Genomic DNA, 27,191 nt, shown 5'->3' on the forward strand with positions numbered 1-27,191 from the left:
CTTATATATCACTGACATATTCCACAGAGCTGTACAGACATTCTCATCACTTATATATCACTGACATATTCCACAGCGCTGTACAGACATTCTCATCACTTATATATCACTGACATATTCCACAGCGCTGTACAGACATTCTCATCACTTATATATCACTGACATATTCCGTAGCGCTGTGGAATATATCAGTGATATATAAGTGATGAGAATGTCTGTACAGCGCTGTGGAATATGTCAGTGATATATAGTGATGAGAATGTCTGTACAGCGCTGTGGAATATGTCAGTGATATATAAGGGATGAGAATGTCTGTACAGCGCTGTGGAATATGTCAGTGATATATAAGTGATGAGAATGTCTGTACAGCTCTGTGAAATATGTCAGTGATATATAAGTGATGAGAATGTCTGTACAGCGCTGTGGAATATGTCAGTGATATATAAGTGATGAGAATGTCTGTACAGCGCTGTGGAATATGTCAGTGATATATAAGTGATGAGAATGTCTGTGCAACGCTGTGGAATATGTCAGTGATATATAAGTGATGAGAATGTCTGTACAGCGCTGTGGAATATGTCAGTGATATATAGTGATGAGAATGTCTGTACAGCGCTGTGGAATATGTCAGTGATATATAAGGGATGAGAATGTCTGTACAGCGCTGTGGAATATGTCAGTGATATATAAGGGATGAGAATGTCTGTACAGCGCTGTGGAATATGTCAGTGATATATAGTGATGAGAATGTCTGTACGGCGCTGTGGAATATGTCAGTGATATATAAGTGATGAGAATGTCTGTACAGCGCTGTGGAATATGCCAGTGATATATAAGGGATGAGAATGTCTGTACAGCGCTGTGGAATATGTCAGTGATATATAAGAGATGAGAATGTCTGTACAGCGCTGTGGAATATGTCAGTGATATAGAAGTGATGAGAATGTCTGTACAGCGCTGTGGAATATGTCAGTGATATATAAGGGATGAGAATGTCCGGCTGTGGAATATGTCAGTGATATATAAGGGATGAGAAGGTCTGTACAGCGCTGTGGAATATGTCAGTGATATATAAGTGATGAGAAGGTCTGTACAGCGCTGTGGAATATGTCAGTGATATATAAGGGATGAGAATGTCCGGCTGTGGAATATGTCAGTGATATATAAGTGATGAGAAGGTCTGTACAGCGCTGTGGAATATGTCAGTGATATATAAGTGATGAGAATGTCTGTACAGCGCTGTGGAATATGTCAGTGATATATAAGTGATGTAAATGTCTGTACAGCGCTGTGGAATATGTCAGTGATATATAAGTGATGAGAATGTCCGGCTGTGGAATATGTCAGTGATATATAAGTGATGAGAAGGTCTGTACAGCGCTGTGGAATATGTCAGTGATATATAAGTGATGGGAATGTCTGTACAGCGCTGTGGAATATGTCAGTGATATATAAGTGATGAGAAGGTCTGTACAGAGCTGTGGAGCGCTTTACCTGCACTGTATACAGACACCTCCGTCTGCTCCATACTATGCACGCCTTCCCTTCATACAGATGATCGTCGGGGGTGTCAGGTGTCGGACCCCCACCAATCTGATAAGGATTGGTCATCAATATCTAAAGCCTGAAGAACCCCCTTAAGAAGCAGAAAACTATGCAGATGTTGTCAGCCACGGGGTCACTTACTTTTGGTGTCTAGTCCTCCCCTGTAGCCGATCCAGCTCTTTAAGGTCACGGTGTCTCCCAGGAGGTCCAGCAATTTCTGGAAACTTTCACTTCCGGCCTCTAAGAGAAAAGCAGAGATTCAGGATCCAGGTGTTCGGCATCAGAGGTCTCCCCATCAGCCCTGCTTACAGAGTAGGGGGTGCATCTGAACTCTGCTGGTTTGCTACAATGTATCCGTCTGGAGACTACACTGGATAGAACTGAACTAGGTCTGACTCTGCAGCTTCTGGATGGAATGTTTCATTCATTGATGGCAATCAGCTGTTTCTTCACCAATTGTAATATTCTTCAGATCTTGGGGGCTTCACTGTCCCAGCGGCTCTGTCCTCCAGAATTACTACCCCCGCTGCCTGCAGAGTAACTGACCCCACCACCCTGACTTCCCGCATTACTACGCCCGCTGCCTCCAGCATTACTGCCCCTGTGGCCCTGTCCTCCAGCATTACTGTCCCCACCACCCTGATCTCCAGCATTACTGCCCCCACTGCCTGCAGCATTACTGCCCCCACCACCCTGATCTCCAGCATTACTGCCCCTGTTATCCTGATCTCCAGTATTACTACCCCCGCTGCGTCCAGCGTTACTGCCCCCGTGGCCCTGATCTCCAGCATTACTGCCTCCGCCGCCCCCCAGCATTACTGCCCCTCATTCCATGTAGTAGGGGTGAACAGGAAGGATACAGGTCCTGGAAGCACAGCTTGTGTTTGGCTGAGAATAACCGGAGAACGCGCGGCAGATTCTCACCGTTACTAAACATCTCATCGTCTGTTAATTGACCGTCTTTGGCATAAAGAACTCCAAACTTAAAATTCACAGAGCCCTAAAGAAATCAGAGAGAGAAAGAGAAGGGTCGGCCACCAGCCACTAGAGGCGCCGTCTCCACCCAGCCACCGAACTGCATCGTTTACAGGGGGAAAACAGTGACCATACAGGTAAGTGGCCAGGGGAGAAAGCTCCATGCCACTCACCTCCTGCTCTTCTAAGACCAGCAGATCCTAAAGACAGGGAGAGAGACCAGAGTCAGTGACAACCAGACGGTGGGGGAGGGGCTCGTCAGAAACACGGAGGCCGCTCACCTTCTGAATCTCTGAGTTGAGTATTTCCCGGGGGCTTTTCTCAAACTTGTCAAGGTTCATGGCACTGGAACAGAAGACGTCGACAGTCAGACTGCTGATCCTCCACTATTTACAACAGTCCGTTTTTATTGGTTTAGTATATATTCGAAGGTTACATTACTTTCTTTTCACGTGATTAATAGATCAATAAAAGAGAACTTTTACAAGTTTCCTGGTCTTGTCGTTGTTTCTATATTTGAGTAGTTAAGTTGTAGAGTATTAATTAGTGAGTAACAAATATTAAGAGTAATATAATGTAAATATATAGATTATTTCTATATTATTAACGACAAATCATTATACAAGTCATTAACCACTCAGACAGGATTCAGCTTAAGGGGTGGGGGAGGGTTGGAGAAGCAGATAGAATTATTATATACCTTTATGTGAGGCTACGCATTCATTCCTCCTCAATAAGAAGAGGTTAGTCATTATACAGAGAATATCTAGAAGGGAGAGTCCAGTCTGGTTTGGATCCCACAAGGACCAGTATTCTGTGGTTTTCTTCAGGGATAGGCCTCATGCACACGACTTTTGTTTTGGTCCGCATCAGAGACGCTGTTTTTGCGGCTCGGATGTGGACCCATTCACTTCAATGGAGCCGCAAAAGATGCGGACAGCACTCGGTGTGCTGCCCGCATCCGTTGCTCCGTTCCGTGGTCCGCAAAAAAAATATAAACCTGTCCTATTCGTGTCCGTTTTGCTGACAAGAATAGGCAGTTATATTAATGGCTGTCCACACCATCCGTGTTTTGCGGATCTGCAATTTGCGCACCGCAAAACACACAACAGTTGTGTGCATGAGGCCATAATCTCCATGTTACAAGTGTGCGAGACCGATGTGGGGATTTCTGGACTTTTCCAGTTTTGTGCTCTGAGGATAATATTATGGGAGAGGCCACAGTTTTGGTTTGTTGTGGGATGTGTTGGTTTGGGAGAAAACAAAGGGGAGATCTGGAGATGGTTGGATGTTTGTGTGAAGCATCTGGTTTAGTTTTCCAAACATTAGAATTTTTGGGCAGGTCCACCATAGATGTAGATACGTTTGGGGCAGGTCCACCATAGATGTAGATACGTTTTGTGCAGGTCCACCATAGATGTAGATACGTTTTGGGCAGATCCACCATAGATGTAGATACGTTTTGGGCAGATCCACCATAGATGTAGATACGTTTTGGGCAGGTCCACCATAGATGTAGATACGTTTTGGGCAGGTCCACCATAGATGTAGATACGTTTTGGGCAGGTCCACCATAGATGTAGATACGTTTTGGGCAGGTCCACCATAGATGTAGATACGTTTTGGGCAGGTCCACCATAGATGTAGATACGTTTTGGGCAGGTCCACCATAGATGTAGATACGTTTTGGGCAGGTCCACCATAGATGTAGATACGTTTTGGGCAGGTCCACCATAGATGTAGATACGTTTTGGGCAGATCCACCATAGATGTAGATACGTTTTGGGCAGGTCCATCATAGATGTAGATACGTTTGGGGCAGGTCCACCATAGATGTAGATACGTTTTGGGCAGATCCACCATAGATGTAGATACGTTTTGGGCAGGTCCACCATAGATGTAGATACGTTTTGGGCAGATCCACCATAGATGTAGATACATTTTGGGCAGGTCCACCATAGATGTAGATACGTTTGGGGCAGGTCCACCATAGATGTAGATACGTTTCGGGCAGATCCACCATAGATGTAGATACGTTTTGGGCAGGTCCACCATAGATGTAGATACGTTTTGGGCAGATCCACCATAGATGTAGATACGTTTTGGGCAGATCCACCATAGATGTAGATACGTTTTGGGCAGATCCACCATAGATGTAGATACGTTTTGGGCAGGTCCACCATAGATGTAGATACGTTTTGGGCAGGTCCACCATAGATGTAGATACGTTTTGGGCAGGTCCACCATAGATGTAGATGGGTTCCTCAGGCTCCACAGTTTTTCCAGCACAATTCTGAGTAATTGGGGTTGATGTGGTTCAGCTTTACCAATGTTAGAAGTATTTTTCTTGAGAGCTCGCAGTGCTGGGTTCCTTTAGATATCGGATTAGTCCAGTTGGACGCGGATCTCCATTCTTCGGAGGAGTAGGCTGTTCCTGGTCTTTCTCCCACTGTAGTAGTTATTTATTCTTTAGGTTATTTTTGTTATTATTAATATCAGCATAAAAACTAGAAATACCTTTCTTTATAGGATTTTGGATAGAAAACAATGTAAATGCGGATTTGGGAAATACTGGGTCATTAATAGAGATTTTGGAGAAAGAATGTCTGATTCTCAGATATTTATAGAAGTCTGGTTTAGGTAAGTGGTGTTAGGAAGTGTGGTTTGTGTTGGTTATTTGGGTCGGTTAGGTCTTTGATTTTTTGAATTCCGTTTTTCCCAGAGATTGATATCCGGACAGATTGTTTTAATGTAGGTTGTTGGTTGTGGGAAATTTATTGATATCATTTTCTCAGACGGGTTGTGTGGCTTTTATACTTAATTCAGATTTGTGATGTTCCTTCTTTGTGGTTGGTTTGAGTAATGGGGTCTTCTTCTATTTGGACCCAGCCTCTTTGCTGGTATCAGAGTTTGGCCGCCAGTGTTCGTCTGCACTAGTAATGCTGCCTTGTAATAGCTTTTTAGATTTGCCCCCCTTGTGTCATGGTGTTTCAGTTTATTCTGGGTTTTTTGTTCACCCATATAGATTTAGAAATTTCATTTACTAGCCTCGTAGCGCTCCACCAGGTCCACCATTTCTTGGGCGTTGCCAGGAGATACCTGGCTGATCCAGTGCTGGAGAGGGGGTGGCAGAGTCCTCCAGAACATATCGGCTAATAGTCTATCCAGCATAGTCGGGGGACTCAGCACCTCAGGCTGTAGCCACTTTTGCAAGAGGTGGAGTAAGTCATAATACTGGGGTCTCGCAGGCTCAGCCGACTTAAACCCCCACTGATGTACCCGCTCGATCCGGATCAACACATTCACCCCCAGTCTTGCCAAAATCTCACCCTTTAATTTTTGGTAGTCGGCCGCTTGATCGTCCGGCAAGTCGAAATACACCCACTGGGAATCGGATGCCAGGAACGGAGCGACGACCTCAGCCCACTGGTCACGGGGTAGCTTTTCCCTGGTGGCCACTTTCTCGTACATCACCAGGTAGGTTTCGATGTCGTCTGCGGGGGTCATCTTAGGAATCGCGACACGGACTGCTTTCCGGGCATTGGGGATGCTCGGGGTTGCTCCTGCTGTCTGCAAAGCCATCACATGTTGTAGAAGCAGCTGGTTAGTCTCCTGCTGCTGCTTATTAGCCTCTCGCTGCTGCAGATTAGCCTCCATGAGACCTTCACAACAGCCTCCATTTTGTCGTGGGACTCTGGTTGTAATACAGCTGGTTTAATGTACGACATACAACCGTGCCTGAAAAATGCAGAAGCCAAAAATATTGGCGTTCACGCCGGCCTCACTGCTCATGCTCGCATCCTCCACCAATTGTGGGGTTTCGTTCTAGTAGATAGGGTAAGCGGGCGCAGTACAGAGGAAATACAAGTTCTTAACTCAAAACATCAGTGTTTATTCACACATGAGGCAAATACACAAAACAGCAGTAACTTTGCAGTCTTGGTGGTAATTCACACACAATGGAAAGTTCATATAACACAAGTCACCTTGCTGGCAGTTCTGCCTCCAGTAGTCCAGGCTTTAGGGGGCCTGTTTCCCCAGCGTGCAGCTCTCAGCCCTCCAGCACGACACAAAGCCTCAGATCCCAAAAACAGAGACATCTCTGCTGAGTACAGCTGCCTATTTAAGGACAGCCAGGTGCTGCCAAAACACGGACCGGCACTTAGGGTGTAAGCACGTAGCAGAGTTTTGGCAGGGTGTAAGCACGTAGCAGAGTTTTGGCAGGGTGTAAGCACGTAGCAGAGTTTTGGCAGGGTGTAAGCACGTAGCAGAGTTTTGGCAGGGTGTAAGCACGTAGCAGAGTTTTGGCAGGGTGTAAGCACGTAGCAGAGTTTTGGCAGGGTGTAAGCACGTAGCAGAGTTTTGGCAGGGTGTAAGCACGTAGCAGAGTTTTGGCAGGGTGTAAGCACGTAGCAGAGTTTTGGCAGGGTGTAAGCACGTAGCAGAGTTTTGGCAGGGTGTAAGCACGTAGCAGAGTTTTGGCAGGGTGTAAGCACGTAGCAGAGTTTTGGCAGGGTGTAAGCACGTAGCAGAGTTTTGGCAGGGTGTAAGCACGTAGCAGAGTTTTGGCAGGGTGTAAGCACGTAGCAGAGTTTTGGCAGGGTGTAAGCACGTAGCAGAGTTTTGGCAGGGTGTAAGCACGTAGCAGAGTTTTGGCAGGGTGTAAGCACGTAGCAGAGTTTTGGCAGGGTGTAAGCACGTAGCAGAGTTTTGGCAGGGTGTAAGCACGTAGCAGAGTTTTGGCAGGGTGTAAGCACGTAGCAGAGTTTTGGCAGGGTGTAAGCACGTAGCAGAGTTTTGGCAGGGTGTAAGCACGTAGCAGAGTTTTGGCAGGGTGTAAGCACGTAGCAGAGTTTTGGCAGGGTGTAAGCACGTAGCAGAGTTTTGGCAGGGTGTAAGCACGTAGCAGAGTTTTGGCAGGGTGTAAGCACGTAGCAGAGTTTTGGCAGGGTGTAATATGTTTTTCTGCAGGTTCGTTAATGTTTGTGGGGGTTTGAGGAGAGGTCAGCATCCTTTTATTGTTTTTTTTGTAGTTTTTTTATGTGGCTGATCTGTGAGGGATCGGCGCCATCTTGTGTTCAGTTCGTCGCTGTAACGAACTCTATAATGCAGCGCGGTACTCGTCCTCCTCTCTTCCACTTCGTCATCACGGGAGACGGCGAGTATTGTAAATTTCTTCTTTTAGGTAGATTGTGCCTTAATTTAGCCAGCGTTATCCACGGAGCTGACTGGTTAAGCGGCCATACTGTCGTGCGACCAAGCTCCGCCCTGAAAGGCACACTGAAACACTAACAAACCGTCAGCTGTCTCAGCTGGACAGGTTTTCAGCCTCTTTCACAGATCTTGAGGAATTAAAATGCAAAGTATCAGAACATTTATTATATTGATGACTGGCCCTTTAACTGAGGTCACACACAGTTCTGCTGCTACAGATGATGGTGCCACGCCAATACACATCCAGCTGCATCAATACACTGGTGCCACACCAATACACGTCCAGCTGCATCAATACACTGGTGCCACGCCAATACACATCCAGCTGCATCAATACACTGGTGCCACACCAATACACGTCTAGCTGCATCAATACACTGGTGCCACACCAATACACGTCCAGCTGCATCAATACACTGGTGCCACACCCATACATGTACAGCTGCATCAATACACTGGTGCCACACCAATACATGTACAGCTGCATCAATACACTGGTGCCACACCAATACACGTCCAGCTGCATCAATACACTGGTGCCACACCCATACATGTACAGCTGCATCAAAACACTGGTGCCACACCAATACACGTCCAGCTGCATCAATACACTGGTGCCACACCAATACACGTCCAGCTGCATCAATACACTGGTGCCACGCCAATACACGTCCAGCTGCATCAATACACTGGTGCCACGCCCATACATGTACAGCTGCATCAATACACTGGTGCCACACCAATACACGTCCAGCTGCATCAATACACTGGTGCCACACCAATACACGTCCAGCTGCATCAATACACTGGTGCCATGCCAATACACGTCCAGCTGCATCAATACACTGGTGCCACGCCAATACACGTCCAGCTGCATCAATACACTGGTGCCACACCCATACATGTACAGCTGCATCAATACACTGGTGCCACACCAATACACGTCCAGCTGCATCAATACACTGGTGCCACACCCATACATGTACAGCTGAATCAATACACTGGTGCCACACCAATACACGTCCAGCTGCATCAATACACTGGTGCCACACCAATACACGTCCAGCTGCATCAATACACTGGTGCCATGCCAATACACGTCCAGCTGCATCAATACACTGGTGCCACGCCAATACACGTCCAGCTGCATCAATACACTGGTGCCACACCCATACATGTACAGCTGCATCAATACACTGGTGCCACGCCAACACACGTCCAGCTGCATCAATACACTGGTGCCACACCCATACATGTACAGCTGCATCAATACACTGGTGCCACACCAATACACGTCCAGCTGCATCAATACACTGGTGCCATGCCAATACACGTCCAGCTGCATCAATACACTGGTGCCACGCCAATACACGTCCAGCTGCATCAATACACTGGTGCCACACCCATACATGTACAGCTGCATCAATACACTGGTGCCACACCAATACACGTCCAGCTGCATCAATACACTGGTGCCACACCCATACATGTACAGCTGAATCAATACACTGGTGCCACACCAATACACGTCCAGCTGCATCAATACACTGGTGCCACACCAATACACGTCCAGCTGCATCAATACACTGGTGCCACACCAACACACGTCCAGCTGCATCAATACACTGGTGCCACACCAATACACGTCCAGCTGCATCAATACACTGGTGCCACACCAATACACGTCCAGCTGCATCAATACACTGGTGCCACGCCAATACACGTCCAGCTGCATCAATACACTGGTGCCACGCCCATACATGTACAGCTGCATCAATACACTGGTGCCACACCAATACACGTCCAGCTGCATCAATACACTGGTGCCACACCAATACACGTCCAGCTGCATCAATACACTGGTGCCATGCCAATACACGTCCAGCTGCATCAATACACTGGTGCCACGCCAATACACGTCCAGCTGCATCAATACACTGGTGCCACACCCATACATGTACAGCTGCATCAATACACTGGTGCCACACCAATACACGTCCAGCTGCATCAATACACTGGTGCCACACCCATACATGTACAGCTGAATCAATACACTGGTGCCACACCAATACACGTCCAGCTGCATCAATACACTGGTGCCACACCAATACACGTCCAGCTGCATCAATACACTGGTGCCACACCAATACATGTACAGCTGCATCAATACACTGGTGCCACACCAATACACGTCCAGCTGCATCAATACACTGGTGCCACACCCATACATGTACAGCTGCATCAATACACTGGTGCCACGCCAACACACGTCCAGCTGCATCAATACACTGGTGCCACACCAATACACGTCCAGCTGCATCAATACACTGGTGCCACACCAATACATGTACAGCTGCATCAATACACTGGTGCCACACCAATACACGTCCAGCTGCATCAATACACTGGTGCCACACCCATACATGTACAGCTGCATCAATACACTGGTGCCACACCCATACATGTACAGCTGCATCAATACACTGGTGCCACACCAATACACGTCCAGCTGCATCAATACACTGGTGCCACACCAATACATGTACAGCTGCATCAATACACTGGTGCCACACCAATACATGTACAGCTGCATCAATACACTGGTGCCACACCAATACACGTCCAGCTGCATCAATACACTGGTGCCACACCAATACATGTACAGCTGCATCAATACACTGGTGCCACACCAATACACGTCTAGCTGCATCAATACACTGGTGCCACACCAATACATGTACAGCTGCATCAATACACTGGTGCCACACCAATACACGTCCAGCTGCATCAATACACTGGTGCCACACCCATACATGTACAGCTGCATCAATACACTGGTGCCACGCCAACACACGTCCAGCTGCATCAATACACTGGTGCCACACCAATACATGTACAGCTGCATCAATACACTGGTGCCACACCAATACACGTCTAGCTGCATCAATACACTGGTGCCACACCAATACATGTACAGCTGCATCAATACACTGGTGCCACACCCATACATGTACAGCTGCATCAATACACTGGTGCCACACCCATACATGTACAGCTGCATCAATACACTGGTGCCACGCCAATACACGTCCAGCTGCATCAATACACTGGTGCCACACCAATACATGTACAGCTGCATCAATACACTGGTGCCACGCCAATACACATCCAGCTGCATCAATACACTGGTGCCACACCCATACATGTACAGCTGCATCAATACACTGGTCCCACGCCAATACACATCCAGCTGCATCAATATACTGGTGCCACACCCATACATGTACAGCTGCATCAATACACTGGTGCCACGCCAATACACATCCAGCTGCATCAATACACTGGTGCCACGCCAATACACATCCAGCTGCATCAATACACTGGTGCCACGCCCATACATGTACAGCTGCATCAATACACTGGTGCCACGCCAATACACATCCAGCTGCATCAATATACTGGTGCCACACCCATACATGTACAGCTGCATCAATACACTGGTGCCACGCCAATACACATCCAGCTGCATCAATACACTGGTGCCACGCCAATACACATCCAGCTGCATCAATACACTGGTGCCACGCCCATACATGTACAGCTGCATCAATACACTGGTGCCACGCCAATACACGTCCAGATGCATCAATACACTGGTGCCACACCCATACATGTACAGCTGCATCAATACACTGGTGCCACGCCAATACACATCCAGCTGCATCAATATACTGGTGCCACGCCAATACACGTACAGTCATGCCAATACTTGGACCACGCCAATACACGTACAGCTTCGCCCTCCTCCGTTTAGAGCACTCACCTTAATATAGACTTTACTGATAAGGATTTTGTGGGACAATAGGAAAGACAAATCTTTTGCGATCCCTGAAAGAAAAAGAAGAAAAAGAATCATGGATAAAGAGCGGGCAGAGTCTCCACTAAGACACCGCTGAGCAACGTCTTTTGAGTCACTTACCGTTTTCCTCCACAAAATTGCTCGGTACTGGGGAACGCGCTGATTATTCTGGTCAGAAAGAACCACGGACAAGAAGAACGGATTCCGCTCCGCGTCTGTTCCTATGTAGTTCTGGTGGACTGAGAAATAAAAAAAATAATAATATATATAACAAATCACCAAACAGATGTCACACAGCGATCACCACAGAGCTCCACTGGAAAAAACTGTGGGATGCACACTGGCGTGCACTGCACTTTTCCATCACTTAATTCCCCAACAAAAACATGCTGTGAACACAGCCAAACCTGAGGATACCCCACCCGCACAGAGCAGCGCCCCAGCATACGTCCCCCCGCACAGAGCAGCGCCCCAGCATACGTCCCCCCGCACAGAGCAGCGCCCCAGCATACGCCCCCCCGCACAGAGCAGCGCCCCAGCATACGTCCCCCCGCACAGAGCAGCGCCCCAGCATACGTCCCCCCGCACAGAGCAGCGCCCCAGCATACGTCCCCCCGCACAGAGCACCCCCCTCCCTTGCCCCGGTATACATCTGCGGCACAGTGCACTGGCAGGTAACAGAAGATAACGGTTATTCTCCAACATGACTCAGGGGTCTGAGAGATGCTCAGATTCCACACACCATATACAAGAAGGGTTTTGGAAAGATGATTTTTTTTTACACCAACATAAAAAGGGGTTTACGCTAAGAGCAGTGAGACTATGGACTCTATACTGTAAGAGCAGTGAGACTATGGACTCTATACTGTAAGAGCAGTGAGACTATGGACTCTTTACTGTAAGAGCAGTGAGACTATGGACTCTTTACTGTAAGAGCAGTGAGACTATGGACTCTATACTGTAAGAGCAGTGAGACTATGGACTCTATACTGTAAGAGCAGTGAGACTATGGACTCTATACTGTAAGAGCAGTGAGACTATGGACTCTATACTGTAAGAGCAGTGAGACTATGGACTCTTTACTGTAAGAGCAGTGAGACTATGGACTCTATACTGTAAGAGCAGTGAGACTATGGACTCTTTACTGTAAGAGCAGTGAGACTATGGACTCTGCACTGTAAGAGCAGTGAGACTATGGACTCTTTACTGTAAGAGCAGTGAGACTATGGACTCTATACTGTAAGAGCAGTGAGACTATGGACTCTATACTGTAAGAGCAGTGAGACTATGGACTCTTTACTGTAAGAGCAGTGAGACTATGGACTCTGTACTGTAAGAGCGGTGAGACTATGGACTCTTTACTGTAAGAGCGGTGAGACTATGGACTCTTTACTGTAAGAGCGGTGAGACTATGGACTCTTTACTGTAAGAGCAGTGAGACTATGGACTCTATACTGTAAGAGCAGTGAGACTATGGACTCTTTACTGTAAGAGCGGTGAGACTATGTACTCTTTACTGTAAGAGCAGTGAGACTATGGACTCTTTACTGTAAGAGCAGTGAGACTATGGACTCTTTACTGTAAGAGCAGTGAGACTATGGACTCTGCACTGTAAGAGCAGTGAGACTATGGACTCTTTACTGTAAGAGCAGTGAGACTATGGACTCTATACTGTAAGAGCAGTGAGACTATGGACTCTATACTGTAAGAGCAGTGAGACTATGGACTCTTTACTGTAAGAGCAGTGAGACTATGGACTCTGTACTGTAAGAGCGGTGAGACTATGGACTCTTTACTGTAAGAGCGGTGAGACTATGGACTCTTTACTGTAAGAGCGGTGAGACTATGGACTCTTTACTGTAAGAGCAGTGAGACTATGGACTCTATACTGTAAGAGCAGTGAGACTATGGACTCTTTACTGTAAGAGCGGTGAGACTATGTACTCTTTACTGTAAGAGCAGTGAGACTATGGACTCTTTACTGTAAGAGCAGTGAGACTATGGACTCTGTACTGTAAGAGCAGTGAGACTATGGACTCTATACTGTAAGAGCAGTGAGACTATGGACTCTATACTGTAAGAGCGGTGAGACTATGGACTCTATACTGTAAGAGCGGTGAGACTATGGACTCTTTACTGTAAGAGCGGTGAGACTATGGACTCTTTACTGTAAGAGCAGTGAGACTATGGACTCTTTACTGTAAGAGCAGTGAGACTATGGACTCTTTACTGTAAGAGCAGTGAGACTATGGACTCTTTACTGTAAGAGCAGTGAGACTATGGACTCTTTACTGTAAGAGCAGTGAGACTATGGACTCTTTACTGTAAGAGCAGTGAGACTATGGACTCTTTACTGTAAGAGCAGTGAGACTATGGACTCTTTACTGTAAGAGCAGTGAGACTATGGACTCTATACTGTAAGAGCAGTGAGACTATGGACTCTATACTGTAAGAGCAGTGAGACTATGGACTCTATACTGTAAGAGCAGTGAGACTATGGACTCTATACTGTAAGAGCAGTGAGACTATGGACTCTTTACTGTAAGAGCAGTGAGACTATGGACTCTTTACTGTAAGAGCAGTGAGACTATGGACTCTTTACTGTAAGAGCAGTGAGACTATGGACTCTTTACTGTAAGAGCAGTGAGACTATGGACTCTTTACTGTAAGAGCAGTGAGACTATGGACTCTTTACTGTAAGAGCAGTGAGACTATGGACTCTTTACTGTAAGAGCAGTGAGACTATGGACTCTATACTGTAAGAGCAGTGAGACTATGGATTCTATACTGTAAGAACAGTGAGACTATGGACTCTTTACTGTAAGAGCAGTGAGACTATGGATTCTATACTGTAAGAACAGTGAGACTATGGACTATACTGTAAGAGCAGTGAGACTATGGACTCTATACTGTAAGAGCAGTGAGACTATGGACTCTATACTGTAAGAGCAGTGAGACTATGGACTCTTTACTGTAAGAGCAGTGAGACTATGGACTCTATACTGTAAGAGCAGTGAGACTATGGACTCTATACTGTAAGAGCAGTGAGACTATGGACTCTTTACTGTAAGAGCAGTGAGACTATGGACTCTATACTGTAAGAGCAGTGAGACTATGGACTCTATACTGTAAGAGCAGTGAGACTGGACTCTATACTGTAAGAGCAGTGAGACTATGGACTCTTTACTGTAAGAGCAGTGAGACTATGGACTCTATACTGTAAGAGCAGTGAGACTATGGACTCTTTACGGTAAGAGCAGTGAGACTATGGAACTCTATACGGTAAGAGCAGTGAGACTATGGACTCTATACTGTAAGAGCAGTGAGACTATGGATTCTATACTGTAAGAGCAGTGAGACTATGGACTCTTTACTGTAAGAGCAGTGAGACTATGGAACTCTATACGGTAAGAGCAGTGAGACTATGGACTCTTTACTGTAAGAGCAGTGAGACTATGGACTCTTTACTGTAAGAGCAGTGAGACTATGGACTCTTTACTGTAAGAGCAGTGAGACTGTGGACTCTATACTGTAAGAGCAGTGAGACTATGGACTCTTTACTGTAAGAGCAGTGAGACTATGGACTCTTTACTGTAAGAGCAGTGAGACTATGGACTCTTTACTGTAAGAGCAGTGAGACTATGGACTATACTGTAAGAGCAGTGAGACTATGGACTATACTGTAAGAGCAGTGAGACTATGGACTCTATACTGTAAGAGCAGTGAGACTATGGACTCTATACTGTAAGAGCAGTGAGACTATGGACTCTTTACTGTAAGAGCAGTGAGACTATGGACTATACTGTCAGAGCAGTGAGACTATGGACTCTATACTGTAAGAGCAGTGAGACTGGACTCTATACTGTAAGAGCAGTGAGACTATGGACTCTGTACTGTAAGAGCGGTGAGACTATGGACTCTATACTGTAAGAGCAGTGAGACTATGGACTCTTTACTGTAAGAGCAGTGAGACTATGGACTCTTTACTGTAAGAGCAGTGAGACTATGGACTATACTGTAAGAGCAGTGAGACTATGGACTCTATACTGTAAGAGCAGTGAGACTATGGACTCTATACTGTAAGAGCAGTGAGACTATGGACTCTATACTGTAAGAGCAGTGAGACTATGGACTCTGTACTGTAAGAGCGGTGAGACTATGGACTCTATACTGTAAGAGCAGTGAGACTATGGGCTCTTTACTGTAAGAGCAGTGAGACTATGGACTCTTTACTGTAAGAGCAGTGAGACTATGGACTATATACTGTAAGAGCAGTGAGACTATGGACTATATACTGTAAGAGCAGTGAGACTATGGACTCTATACTGTAAGAGCAGTGAGACTATGGACTCTTTACTGTAAGAGCAGTGAGACTATGGACTCTTTACTGTAAGAGCAGTGAGACTATGGACTCTTTACTGTAAGAGCAGTGAGACTACGGACTCTATACTGTAAGAGCAGTGAGACTACAGACTCTTTACTGTAAGAGCAGTGAGACTATAGACTCTTTACTGTAAGAGCAGTGAGACTATGGACTATATACTGTAAGAGCAGTGAGACTATGGACTCTATACTGTAAGAGCGGTGAGACCATGGACTCTTTACTGTAAGAGCAGTGAGACTATGGACTCTTTACTGTAAGAGCAGTGAGACTATGGACTCTATACGGTAAGAGCAGTGAGACTATGGACTCTTTACTGTAAGAGCAGTGAGACTATGGACTCTTTACTGTAAGAGCAGTGAGACTATGGACTCTCTACTGTAAGAGCAGTGAGACTATGGACTCTATACTGTAAGAGCAGTGAGACTATGGACTCTTTACTGTAAGAGCAGTGAGACTATGGACTCTTTACTGTAAGAGCAGTGAGACTACGGACTCTTTACTGTAAGAGCAGTGAGACTACGGACTCTATACTGTAAGAGCAGTGAGACTACAGACTCTTTACTGTAAGAGCAGTGAGACTATAGACTCTTTACTGTAAGAGCAGTGAGACTATGGACTCTTTACTGTAAGAGCAGTGAGACTACAGACTCTTTACTGTAAGAGCAGTGAGACTATAGACTCTTTACTGTAAGAGCAGTGAGACTATGGACTCTTTACTGTAAGAGCAGTGAGACTATGGACTATATACTGTAAGAGCAGTGAGACTATGGACTCTATACTGTAAGAGCGGTGAGACCATGGACTCTTTACTGTAAGAGCAGTGAGACTATGGACTCTTTACTGTAAGAGCAGTGAGACTATGGACTCTATACGGTAAGAGCAGTGAGACTATGGACTCTTTACTGTAAGAGCAGTGAGACTATGGACTCTTTACTGTAAGAGCAGTGAGACTATGGACTCTATACTGTAAGAGCAGTGAGACTATGGACTCTCTAATGTAAGAGCAGTGAGACTATGGACTCTTTACTGTAAGAGCAGTGAGACTATGGACTCTATACTGTAAGAGCAGTGAGTACAGAAATAGATTACACAAAGAGAATGGCGTGAAGCCGCAGTAAAGGCCCCTCAAAAAGAGCTTAACTCAGAAACTGATAGAAAACCTACAAAAGGGCACTGAAAGCTGATGAACTATAAAAATATTATTTTATTGGGTACATGATTAAAAGCATACATGGTTTACGAATGACATATATGTATTGTTCCCTTAGGTCCATATATGTATGTCACATATGTGTACCATTTTCACCTATTGATTATTCTTTTTTTCCATCACCTATAATATTTTGTACCTTGCACAATGCACTTATTCAGTACATTAATAACTCTTCCCCTCTTTTTCTCCACTTTGGGTTTGGTTGTGACTCCCGGCCATACAGTCTCCCTTTATTGGGTATTTCCCTGTTGGGAGACTGCGTGGCCGTGACTCATTTTACTTCATCCAATTTTTTATGAATTTACACTATGCATTTATAAATATATTAGCAAAAAATCATTTTTTTCAGAGCTTAGTTTTGACTCCTTGCCATGCACTCTCCCCCCATTGGGCGACCTATTTGGGCTGCCGCACTGCTGGGAGTTTATATCGCTGTGACTCATTTTACCTAGTTCAACCATTCACTTTGCTTATTATGTTGTGCACATTACACTATTATACATACACATATATAATTGCACTATTTTTCTTGATATATGTAATTTTATTTGTTGAGGTCGTGACTCGCGGCCATGATCTCTCCTTGTGTGGGTATCCGGTATAGGCTGCCACCCTTTTGGAGAGACTATGCAGCCGCGACTCACGCGACCTCGCCAAATTCATTATCTTTCTTTATGCACTTACTGTGTATCATAATTTTATGAATACACAGGTGCATTATCGTGTGCCTATGTTCACCTGTTTACACTTCGTGACGCGCCTATTTGTGTCCTCCCCTTCTGGATGACGTTTTGAACCATTGTAGAAACATGTGACTGTAATTCACGATCATGTGATCCGCCTGTATGACCCTGTTGGTTATAATACTGACTACTACGTGACCGCTGAGTATCTCGCGAGAGCATGACGTTTATCACGTCATGGAAGGTCCTTCAGCAATAGATGTAGTTGTAATATCGGCTACCTTTGAACATCCCGCGAGATTATGACGTTGTTGACGTCACGTAAGGTCCTTGAGCGAATAGGCGCAGCTGTACCTGCGCGATTGGCCACCGCGCGGTCCACCTGTGCCTCAGAACTCACGTGTCCGAGTAATGGATCCTGATTGGCGGAACACCTGTTTAAGAGGGACTACTCCAGTGGGAAGACTGTACCCCCAGAGGAAGGTTTCAAATCGAAACGCGCGTCGGGGTGTGCAGTCTTCCTGTGGACTTACCATCACTTTATATACGGTATGTGACCTCATTCCTGTTCATCTACTTACCTGTTAAACTTCTGCGGTTGTCTTGTGTTTTTGTGACCAAACACTCACCAAGTGTTTTGTCTTATAAACTGTTATGTGATTTGCACATGCACTTTATTTACCCGCTCAGACTACTTGAATAGGTATATGCATATATATGTGTTCAGGGACCCACATTGAAGGGTTATTTCTCCTCTCCTTTGCTTAGATATAGGCTTGCACTTGCACTTTATATTTGACGAGATTATATATACTCCCATCAATAGTGGGTATCCCTTCAACATATATCTTATATGGTAACCTTGCCTTATTTAGATACATCCCTACCCGGGTCACTTCTGTCTTTTTACTATTTTTTGTACTCTACCAGCTCTCCCAGGATTGTGCTGCACTTTCGTGCATTTGTCTGTTATCTCCATGTATGCTTTTAATCATGTACCCAATAAAATAATATTTTTATAGTTCATCAGCTTTCAGTGCCCTTTTGTAGGTTTTCTGTAAGAGCAGTGAGACTAAGGACTCTTTACTGTAAGAGCAGTGAGACTATGGACTCTATACTGTAAGAGCAGTGAGACTGTGGACTCTTTACTGTAAGAGCGGTGAGACTATGGACTCTTTACTGTAAGAGCAGTGAGACTATGGACTCTATACTGTAAGAGCAGTGAGACTATGGACTCTTTACTGTAAGAGCAGTGAGACTGTGGACTCTTTACTGTAAGAGCAGTGAGACTATGGACTCTATACTGTAAGAGCAGTGAGACTGTGGACTCTTTACAGTAAGAGCAGTGAGACTATGGACTCTATACTGTAAGAGCAGTGAGACTATGGACTCTTTACTGTAAGAGCAGTGAGACTATGGACTCTTTACTGTAAGAGCAGTGAGACTATGGACTCTTTACTGTAAGAGCAGTGAGACTATGGACTCTTTACTGTAAGAGCAGTGAGACTATGGGCTCTTTACTGTAAGAGCAGTGAGACTATGGACTCTGTACTGTAAGAGCAGTGAGACTATGGACTATATACTGTAAGAGCAGTGAGACTATGGACTCTATACTGTAAGAGCAGTGAGACTATGGGCTCTTTACTGTAAGAGCAGTGAGACTATGGACTCTGTACTGTAAGAGCAGTGAGACTAAGGACTCTTTACTGTAAGAGCAGTGAGACTATGGACTCTTTACTGTAAGAGCAGTGAGACTATGGACTCTTTACTGTAAGAGCGGTGAGACTATGGACTCTTTACTGTAAGAGCGGTGAGACTATGGACTCTGTACTGTAAGAGCAGTGAGACTATGGACTCTGTACTGTAAGAGCAGTGAGACTATGGACTCTATACTGTAAGAGCAGTGAGACTATGGACTCTTTACTGTAAGAGCAGTGAGACTATGGACTCTTTACTGTAAGAGCAGTGAGACTATGGACTCTATACTGTAAGAGCAGTGAGACTATGGACTCTATACTGTAAGAGCAGTGAGACTATGGACTCTTTACTGTAAGAGCAGTGAGACTATGGACTCTATACTGTAAGAGCAGTGAGACTATGGACTCTATACTGTAAGAGCAGTGAGACTATGGACTCTATACTGTAAGAGCAGTGAGACTATGGACTCTATACTGTAAGAGCAGTGAGACTATGGACTCTTTACTGTAAGAGCAGTGAGACTATGGACTCTATACTGTAAGAGCAGTGAGACTATGGACTCTTTACGGTAAGAGCAGTGAGACTATGGACTCATTTACGGTAACAGCAGTAATAGTACAGGTTACAGCAAGTAGATTTCAGGAGAGGGGTGATCACCAGGGGTGCTTCCTCTGGATCCACACTACAGGAAAAAAGGCTGAACTGGATGGACAGATGTCTTATAAACCCTATGAAACAAGTTACATTCAATATACAGTGAAAGCTCTACAAAAGGTGGCTGCTCTGTCCAGGCCAGATTCTGGGCCCCCTTGTGGGACATAACACACTGCAGAACTGGCCACCATGGAGCAGTAATGGGGGAGCTCATGCCATTGGTAACTAAGGGGATTTGAGGGTTCCAGTACCTTTTCCAAGAAAATACTTGAAATACCATCTTGTGTGGTACTCGGGGTTCTCCAGGTGAACATCCATCCGTCTCCAGATCCCCGGCGCCTGGCCACAGCTCTGCAGGACGGGGGCAAACATGAGAACAATCACTAGAAGACCCCACAGAGCAGGAAGTTATAGCAGGGGGCAGGTGCGAGAGAAGCTAAACGCTGTTATATGGGGGTGTACTGGTTATACGGGGCTATACTGGTTTTACAGAGGCATACTAGTTATACGGGGGGTATGATGTCAGTAACTTGGAATCCTGTTGGACCCATCAGAGAAGTCAATCCCGACATGTACCTCGTCCGATGATCCATTTTCAACCCGGAATCTCCCAGCTCTCTGAATAGCTCCGTCAGCATCACTGGAAATGAGCTGTGGAAAATAGAGAGAAAATATTAAGAATATGACCGTACATGGAGGGGGCACTACCCCGGGGCGGGTGGGCCACTGCCATTCCCTGCCTCATGATGAGGGGCTTAATGGGGTTGATGACCCCATTGTTATGATCACAGACAGGGGAACCTGCAGGAAAGTGAGGCTGATGTCGGTGGTCTCCCATAATCCATGGCTTTACTGGGGTCAGAGGAAATGCTTAACCACTTCCCATCCGGGCCATTGCCCCCTTCCTGACCAGGCCTAATTTTGCAAATATGACATGTGTCACTTTATGTGGTAATAGCTTTGGAACGCTTTTTTACTTATCCAAGCCGTTCAGAGACCGTTTTCTCGTGACACATTGTACTTCATGAATTTGAGTCAATATATTTCACCTTTATTTATGAAAAAAATCCCCAAATTTACCAAAAATATTGAAAAATTCGCAATTTTCAACATTTCTATTAATCTGCTTTTAAAACAGAAAGTGATTTACTTAACATTCCCCATATGTCTACTTTATGTTTGCATCATTTAGGAAAGGTCATTTTATTTTTTTAGGATGTTAGAAGGCTTAGAATTTTAGAAGCAATTCTTACAATTTTTAAGAAAATTGCCAAAACCCACTTTTTAAGGACCAGTTCAGGTCTGAAATCACTTTGTGAGGCTTACATAGTGGATACCCCCATACATGACCCCATTGTAGAAACTACACCCCTCAAGTTACTTAAAACTGATTTTACAAACTTTGTTAACCCTTTAGGTGTTCCACAAGAATTAACCTGTTGGGGACACATGACGTACCAGTACGTCATGATGTCCCGGTATTTAAGGACACATGACGTACCGGTACGTCTCGTGTATTTCCGATCACCGTTGTGCGGCAGGCGGTGATCAGAACTAGATGCCTGCTGAAATCAATCAGCAGGCACTCTGGGAGCCCCCCGTATCGGCGATCGCTGCAAACCGCAGGTCAATTCAGACCTGCAGTTTGCAGCCCTGTCAGAAGTTTCTGATTCCCGTGACCGATCAGAAACTTCAAAATTACCTAAATTTTCATTTTTAAACCCCCCCTGCTAAAGGCAGAAGTCTGATCAGACTAAGTAAAGTGAAAATACAGTACAGTACACTATATAGTGTACTGTATTGTATTATACAGACATCAGACCCACTGGATCTTCAAGAACCAAGTGGGTCTGGGTCAAAAAAAAACAAAAAACATTTAGCACCGATTAAAAATTAAAAAAATTAAATGCACAACACATTAGGTATCGCCGCGTCCGTAATAACCTGCTCTAGAAAAATATCACATGACCTAACCCCTCGGGTGGATACTGTAAAAAAAAATAATATCTTTTTAAAAAGCCATTTTTTGTTACCTTACATCACAAAAAGTGTAATAGCAAGCGATGAAAAAGTCATACGCACCCCAAAATAGTGCCAATCAAACAGTCATCTCATCCCGCAAAAATCATAACCTATCCAAGATAATCACCCAAAAACTGAAAAAACTATGGCTCTCGGACTATGGAGACACTAAAACATGATTTTGTTTTGTTTCAAAAATGAAATAATTGGGTAAAACTTACATAAATAAAGACATATTAGGCATCACCACGTCCGTAATAACCTGCTCTATAAAAATACCACATGATCTAACCTGTCAGATGAATGTTGTAAATAACAAAAAATAAAGCGGGGCCAAAACAGCTTTTTCTTGTTACCTTGCCTCACAAAAAGTGTAATATAGAGCAACCAAAAATCATATGTATCCTAAAATAGCACCAACAAAACTGCCACCTTATCCCGTAGTTTCCAAAATGGGGTCACTTTTTTGGAGTTTCTACTCTAGGGGTGCATCAGGGGGGCTTCAAATGGGACATGGTGTCAAAAAACCAGTCCAGCAAAATCTGCCTTCCAAAAACCGTATGGCATTCCTTTCCTTCTGCGCCCTGCCGTGTGCCCGTACAGCAGTTTACGACCACATATGGGGTGTTTCTGTAAACTACAGAATCAGGGCCATAAATAATGAGAGTTTTGTTTGGCTGTTAACCCTTGCTTTGTAACTGGAAAAAAATGGATTTAAATGGAAAATCGGCCAAAAAAGTGAAATTTTGAAATGTTATCTCTATTTTTCATTAATTCTTGTGGAACACCTAAAGGGTTAACAAAGTTTTGAATACCTTGAGGGGTGTTTCTACAATGTGGTCATTTTTGGGTGGTTTCTATTACCGTATGTAAGCCTCACAAAGTGACTTCAGACCTGAACTGGTCCTAAAAAAGTGGGTTTTAGAAATTTTCTGAAAAATTTCAAGATTTGCTTCTAAAATTCTAAGCCTTCTAACATCCCCAAAAAATAAAATGGCATTCCCAAAATGATCCAAACATAAAGTAGACATATGGGGAATGTAAATTAATAACTATTTTTGGAGGTATTACTATGCATTATAGAAGTAGAGAAATTGAAACTTGGAAATTTGACAATTTTTCCACATTTTTGGTAAATTTGGTATTTTCTTTATAAATAAAAATGTTTTTTTTTTTTTACTCCATTTTACCAGTGTCAGTACAATATGTGACGAAAAAACTATCTCAGAATGGCCTGGATAAGTAAAAGCGTTTTAAAGTTATCACCACAAAGTGACACTGGTCAGATTTGCAAAAAAATAGCCTGGTCCTTAAATATGGCTGTGTCCTTAAGGGGTTAAAGGAAAATGGAGATCAAATTTTAAAATTTAACTTTTTTGGCAAATTTTCCATTTTAATCCATTTTTCTTCTTTAACACATCGAGGGTTAACAGCCAAACAAAACTCAATATTTATTACCCCGATTCTGCGGTTTACATAAACACCCCACGTGGTCGTAAACTGATGTAAGGGCACACAGCAGGGCGCAGAAGAAAAGGAGCGCCACATGGTTTTTGGAAGGCAGATTTTGCTGAACTGGTTTTTAGACGCCATGTCCCATTTGAAGCCCCCCTGATGCACCCTTACAGTAGAAACTCCCAAAAAGTAACCCCATTTTGGAAACTAGGGGATAAAGGTGCCAGTTTTATTGGTACTATTTTGGGGTACATATGATTTTTTGATCATTCATTATAACACTTTATGGGGCAAGGTGACCCAAAAATTGGTTGCTTTAGTACAGTTTATATTTATTTACTTTTACAGCATTCACCTGAGGGGTTAGGTCAGGAGACATTTTTATAGAGCAGATCGTTACGGACGTGACGATACCCAATATGTATACTTTTTATTTATTTAAGTTGTACACAATAATAGCATTTTTGAAACAAAAAAAAGATGTTTTAATGTGTCCATGTTCTGAGAGCTATATATATATATATATATATATATATATATATATATATATATATATATATATATATATATATATATATATATATATATATAGATAGATCATGTGATATATTTATAGAGCCGACCGTCACGGACGCGGCAATACCAAATATGTCTATTTTATTTATTTATTTCTTACTTGGGGAATTAAATTTTTTTTACATTTAAAACCTTTTTTGTTTTTTTATTTTAACACTTTATTTTTTATTTTTTTTATTTTACACTTTGCGTCCCCCCATAAAGGTCATACAAGACCTCTGGGGGACATTTAACTTCACTTTTTTTTCACTATTGATTTCTCCTGTAATTGGGGTTCACATAGTAGCCCCAGTTACAGGGGAAATACACCCCCCAGAGAGGCCGTACAGCAGTATACTGCGTTGTACAGCCTCAGTGCAGGGCTGATCGAGGTCTGTGAAAGAGCCGACATCTCCTGCACTCTCCCGGCCCCGGCGGTCACATGACTACCGGGCCAGAACAGGAAGCGCATAGCGCTCGACACTAATAGTGGCCCTCCGAGTTCTGTGCGTATTCAATCATCTCCTCTTTTTGGCAGGTAGATTCTGTTGATGGCAGTGATGGGCGGTAATAAAATATCCTGCGTTCGGGTGCCCATGTGGATCGCACACCGTACAGGTTATGCTGTACAACACATCAGTACTGCAGTCCTGGAACGTCTCAGTGGGGTCACATGACTGCGGGTCTACAGGGGTGCGATCCTGTAAAATCCATTCATCCACAAAGGATTCAGAAAAAAACGTGTCCGTGATTATTTGTATGTGCTCGCTGTGAGCAAAGGGGGACGAGCGAGCTGAGGGAGACAGGACTGGCCAGCAGCGGAGGTCACCGATCCCTACTGTCCTGGGGGAGGGGGGGGGGGGGGGGGGGGGGAGTGATCACTCCGGGGCAGAGCAGGAAACCGTTCCATCCTCAGCTCAGTTCCTCCTTCCACTCTGCACACTGACTATAAGCCCCATATTCTCAACCCACCACAGCATTCACATTACCCCAAGCAGATGTCAAAAAGGGGTCTGTGTTCTACAGAGACTGAGAGCCTGGGTTACACACCCTCCATTACAACCTGCTGTGACTAGTGGGCAGTGTCCAGCATGGTCGGGGGATGAGGGTAATAATTGCATCATGTCCTTAAGCTCCAGAAAAGCTGATCAGATTAGCCTGGAAATGACGGCGAGCCTGGCAGCAGACACAGACTCAGAGGGGACAGCGAGGGTGTATGGCAGTGGTGGCGAACCCATGGCACAGGTACCAGAGGAGACACAGAGCTCTCTTTGGGCACCCGCACCATGTACGGCACAGGCAACGCGAGGGCGCACCATGTACGGCACAGGCAACGCGAGGGCGCACCATGTACGGCACAGGCAACGCGAGGGCGCACCATGTACGGCACAGGCAACGCAAGGGCGCACCATGTACGGCACAGGCAACGCAAGGGCGCACCATGTACGGCACAGGCAACGCGAGGGCGCACCATGTACGGCACAGGCAACGCGAGGGCGCACCATGTACGGCACAGGCAACGCGAGGGCGCACCATGTACGGCACAGGCAACGCGAGGGCGCACCATGTACGGCACAGGCAACGCGAGGGCGCACCATGTACGGCACAGGCAACGCGAGGGCGCACCATGTACGGCACAGGCAACGCAAGGGCGCACCATGTACGGCACAGGCAACGCAAGGGCGCACCATGTACGGCACAGGCAACGCGAGGGCGCACCATGTACGGCACAGGCAACGCGAGGGCGCACCATGTACGGCACAGGCAACGCGAGGGCGCACCATGTACGGCACAGGCAACGCGAGGGCGCACCATGTACGGCACAGGCAACGCAAGGGCGCACCATGTACGGCACAGGCAACGCAAGGGCGCACCATGTACGGCACAGGCAACGCGAGGGCGCACCATGTACGGCACAGGCAACGCGAGGGCGCACCATGTACGGCACAGGCAGGCGATTATAGTACATGGAAGATATACTATACTGCACTGTAGTCAGGGTAAATTGCCGTGTCGGCACTTTGCGATAAATAAGTGGGTTTTGGGTTGCAGTATTCGCAGTCACTGGTCCATGGTGACAAAAACCCTGGACTGGAAGAAATCATACAACATGCATGTAGTAATATGGTTGTATACAGGTACAGTACAAGAATCCCGCCAAACTGAATGTTCTCGCAGCAGGGTGGCAGGTCATGCAGCGCTGTCCCTAGAGGACCCAGGTCACGCAGCTAATCAGGTTACATTCCCGAGACTGCAGGAAAATGACTCCGAAAGGCTACTCCAGCAACAATGGAGGGGCCTCCCAGCCCGCCCAACCACCCACTGACGGGGGGGGGGGGGGAAGGGGCCTCCCAGCCCAACCACCCACTGACGGGGGGGGAAGGGGCCTCCCAGCCCAACCACCCACTGACGGGGGGGGGCCTCCCAGCCCAACCACCCACTGACGGGGGGGGGAGGGGCCTCCCAGCCCAACCACCCCCTGACGGGGGGGGAAGGGGCCTCCCAGCCCAACCACCCACTGACGGGGGGGGAAGGGGCCTCCCAGCCCAACCACCCACTGACGGGGGGGGAAGGGGCCTCCCAGCCCAACCACCCACTGACGGGGGGGGGGGGGGGCCTCCCAGCCCAACCACCCACTGACGGGGGGGGGGGGGGGGCCTCCCAGCCCAACCACCCACTGACGGGGGTGGGGGGGGGCCTCCCAGCCCAACCACCCACTGACGGGGGTGGGGGGGGGCCTCCCAGCCCAACCACCCACTGACGGGGGTGGGGGGGGGGCCTCCCAGCCCAACCACCCACTGACGGGGGTGGGGGGGGGGGCCTCCCAGCCCAACCACCCACTGACGGGGGTGGGGGGGGGGGGGCCCCCCAGCCCAACCACCCACTGACGGGGGTGGGGGGGGGCCTCCCAGCCCAACCACCCACTGACGGGGG

At 46.0% G+C, this 27,191-nt stretch overlaps 1 protein-coding gene across 3 annotated transcripts in view; it reads right to left on the bottom strand.

Moving 5' to 3' along the window:
- The window catches only part of GARNL3 (GTPase activating Rap/RanGAP domain like 3), a 124,147-nt gene that overhangs the window by 74,732 nt on the left and 22,224 nt on the right, over positions 1-27,191 (bottom strand). For all 3 annotated transcript variants that reach the window (XM_040442817.1, XM_040442818.1, XM_040442819.1), the window contains exons 3-10: positions 20,802-20,876; positions 20,477-20,576; positions 11,714-11,832; positions 11,558-11,622; positions 2,802-2,865; positions 2,694-2,720; positions 2,470-2,545; positions 1,687-1,785 (exon numbers count right to left, since the gene is read on the bottom strand). In XM_040442817.1, coding sequence (XP_040298751.1) covers positions 1,687-1,785; positions 2,470-2,545; positions 2,694-2,720; positions 2,802-2,865; positions 11,558-11,622; positions 11,714-11,832; positions 20,477-20,576; positions 20,802-20,876 — 625 coding nt within the window. The remainder of the gene's footprint in view (positions 1-1,686; positions 1,786-2,469; positions 2,546-2,693; positions 2,721-2,801; positions 2,866-11,557; positions 11,623-11,713; positions 11,833-20,476; positions 20,577-20,801; positions 20,877-27,191) is intronic.

This window comes from Bufo bufo, chromosome 8 (assembly GCF_905171765.1).
Source record: "Bufo bufo chromosome 8, aBufBuf1.1, whole genome shotgun sequence".
In the NCBI taxonomy this organism is placed as follows: domain Eukaryota; kingdom Metazoa; phylum Chordata; class Amphibia; order Anura; family Bufonidae; genus Bufo; species Bufo bufo.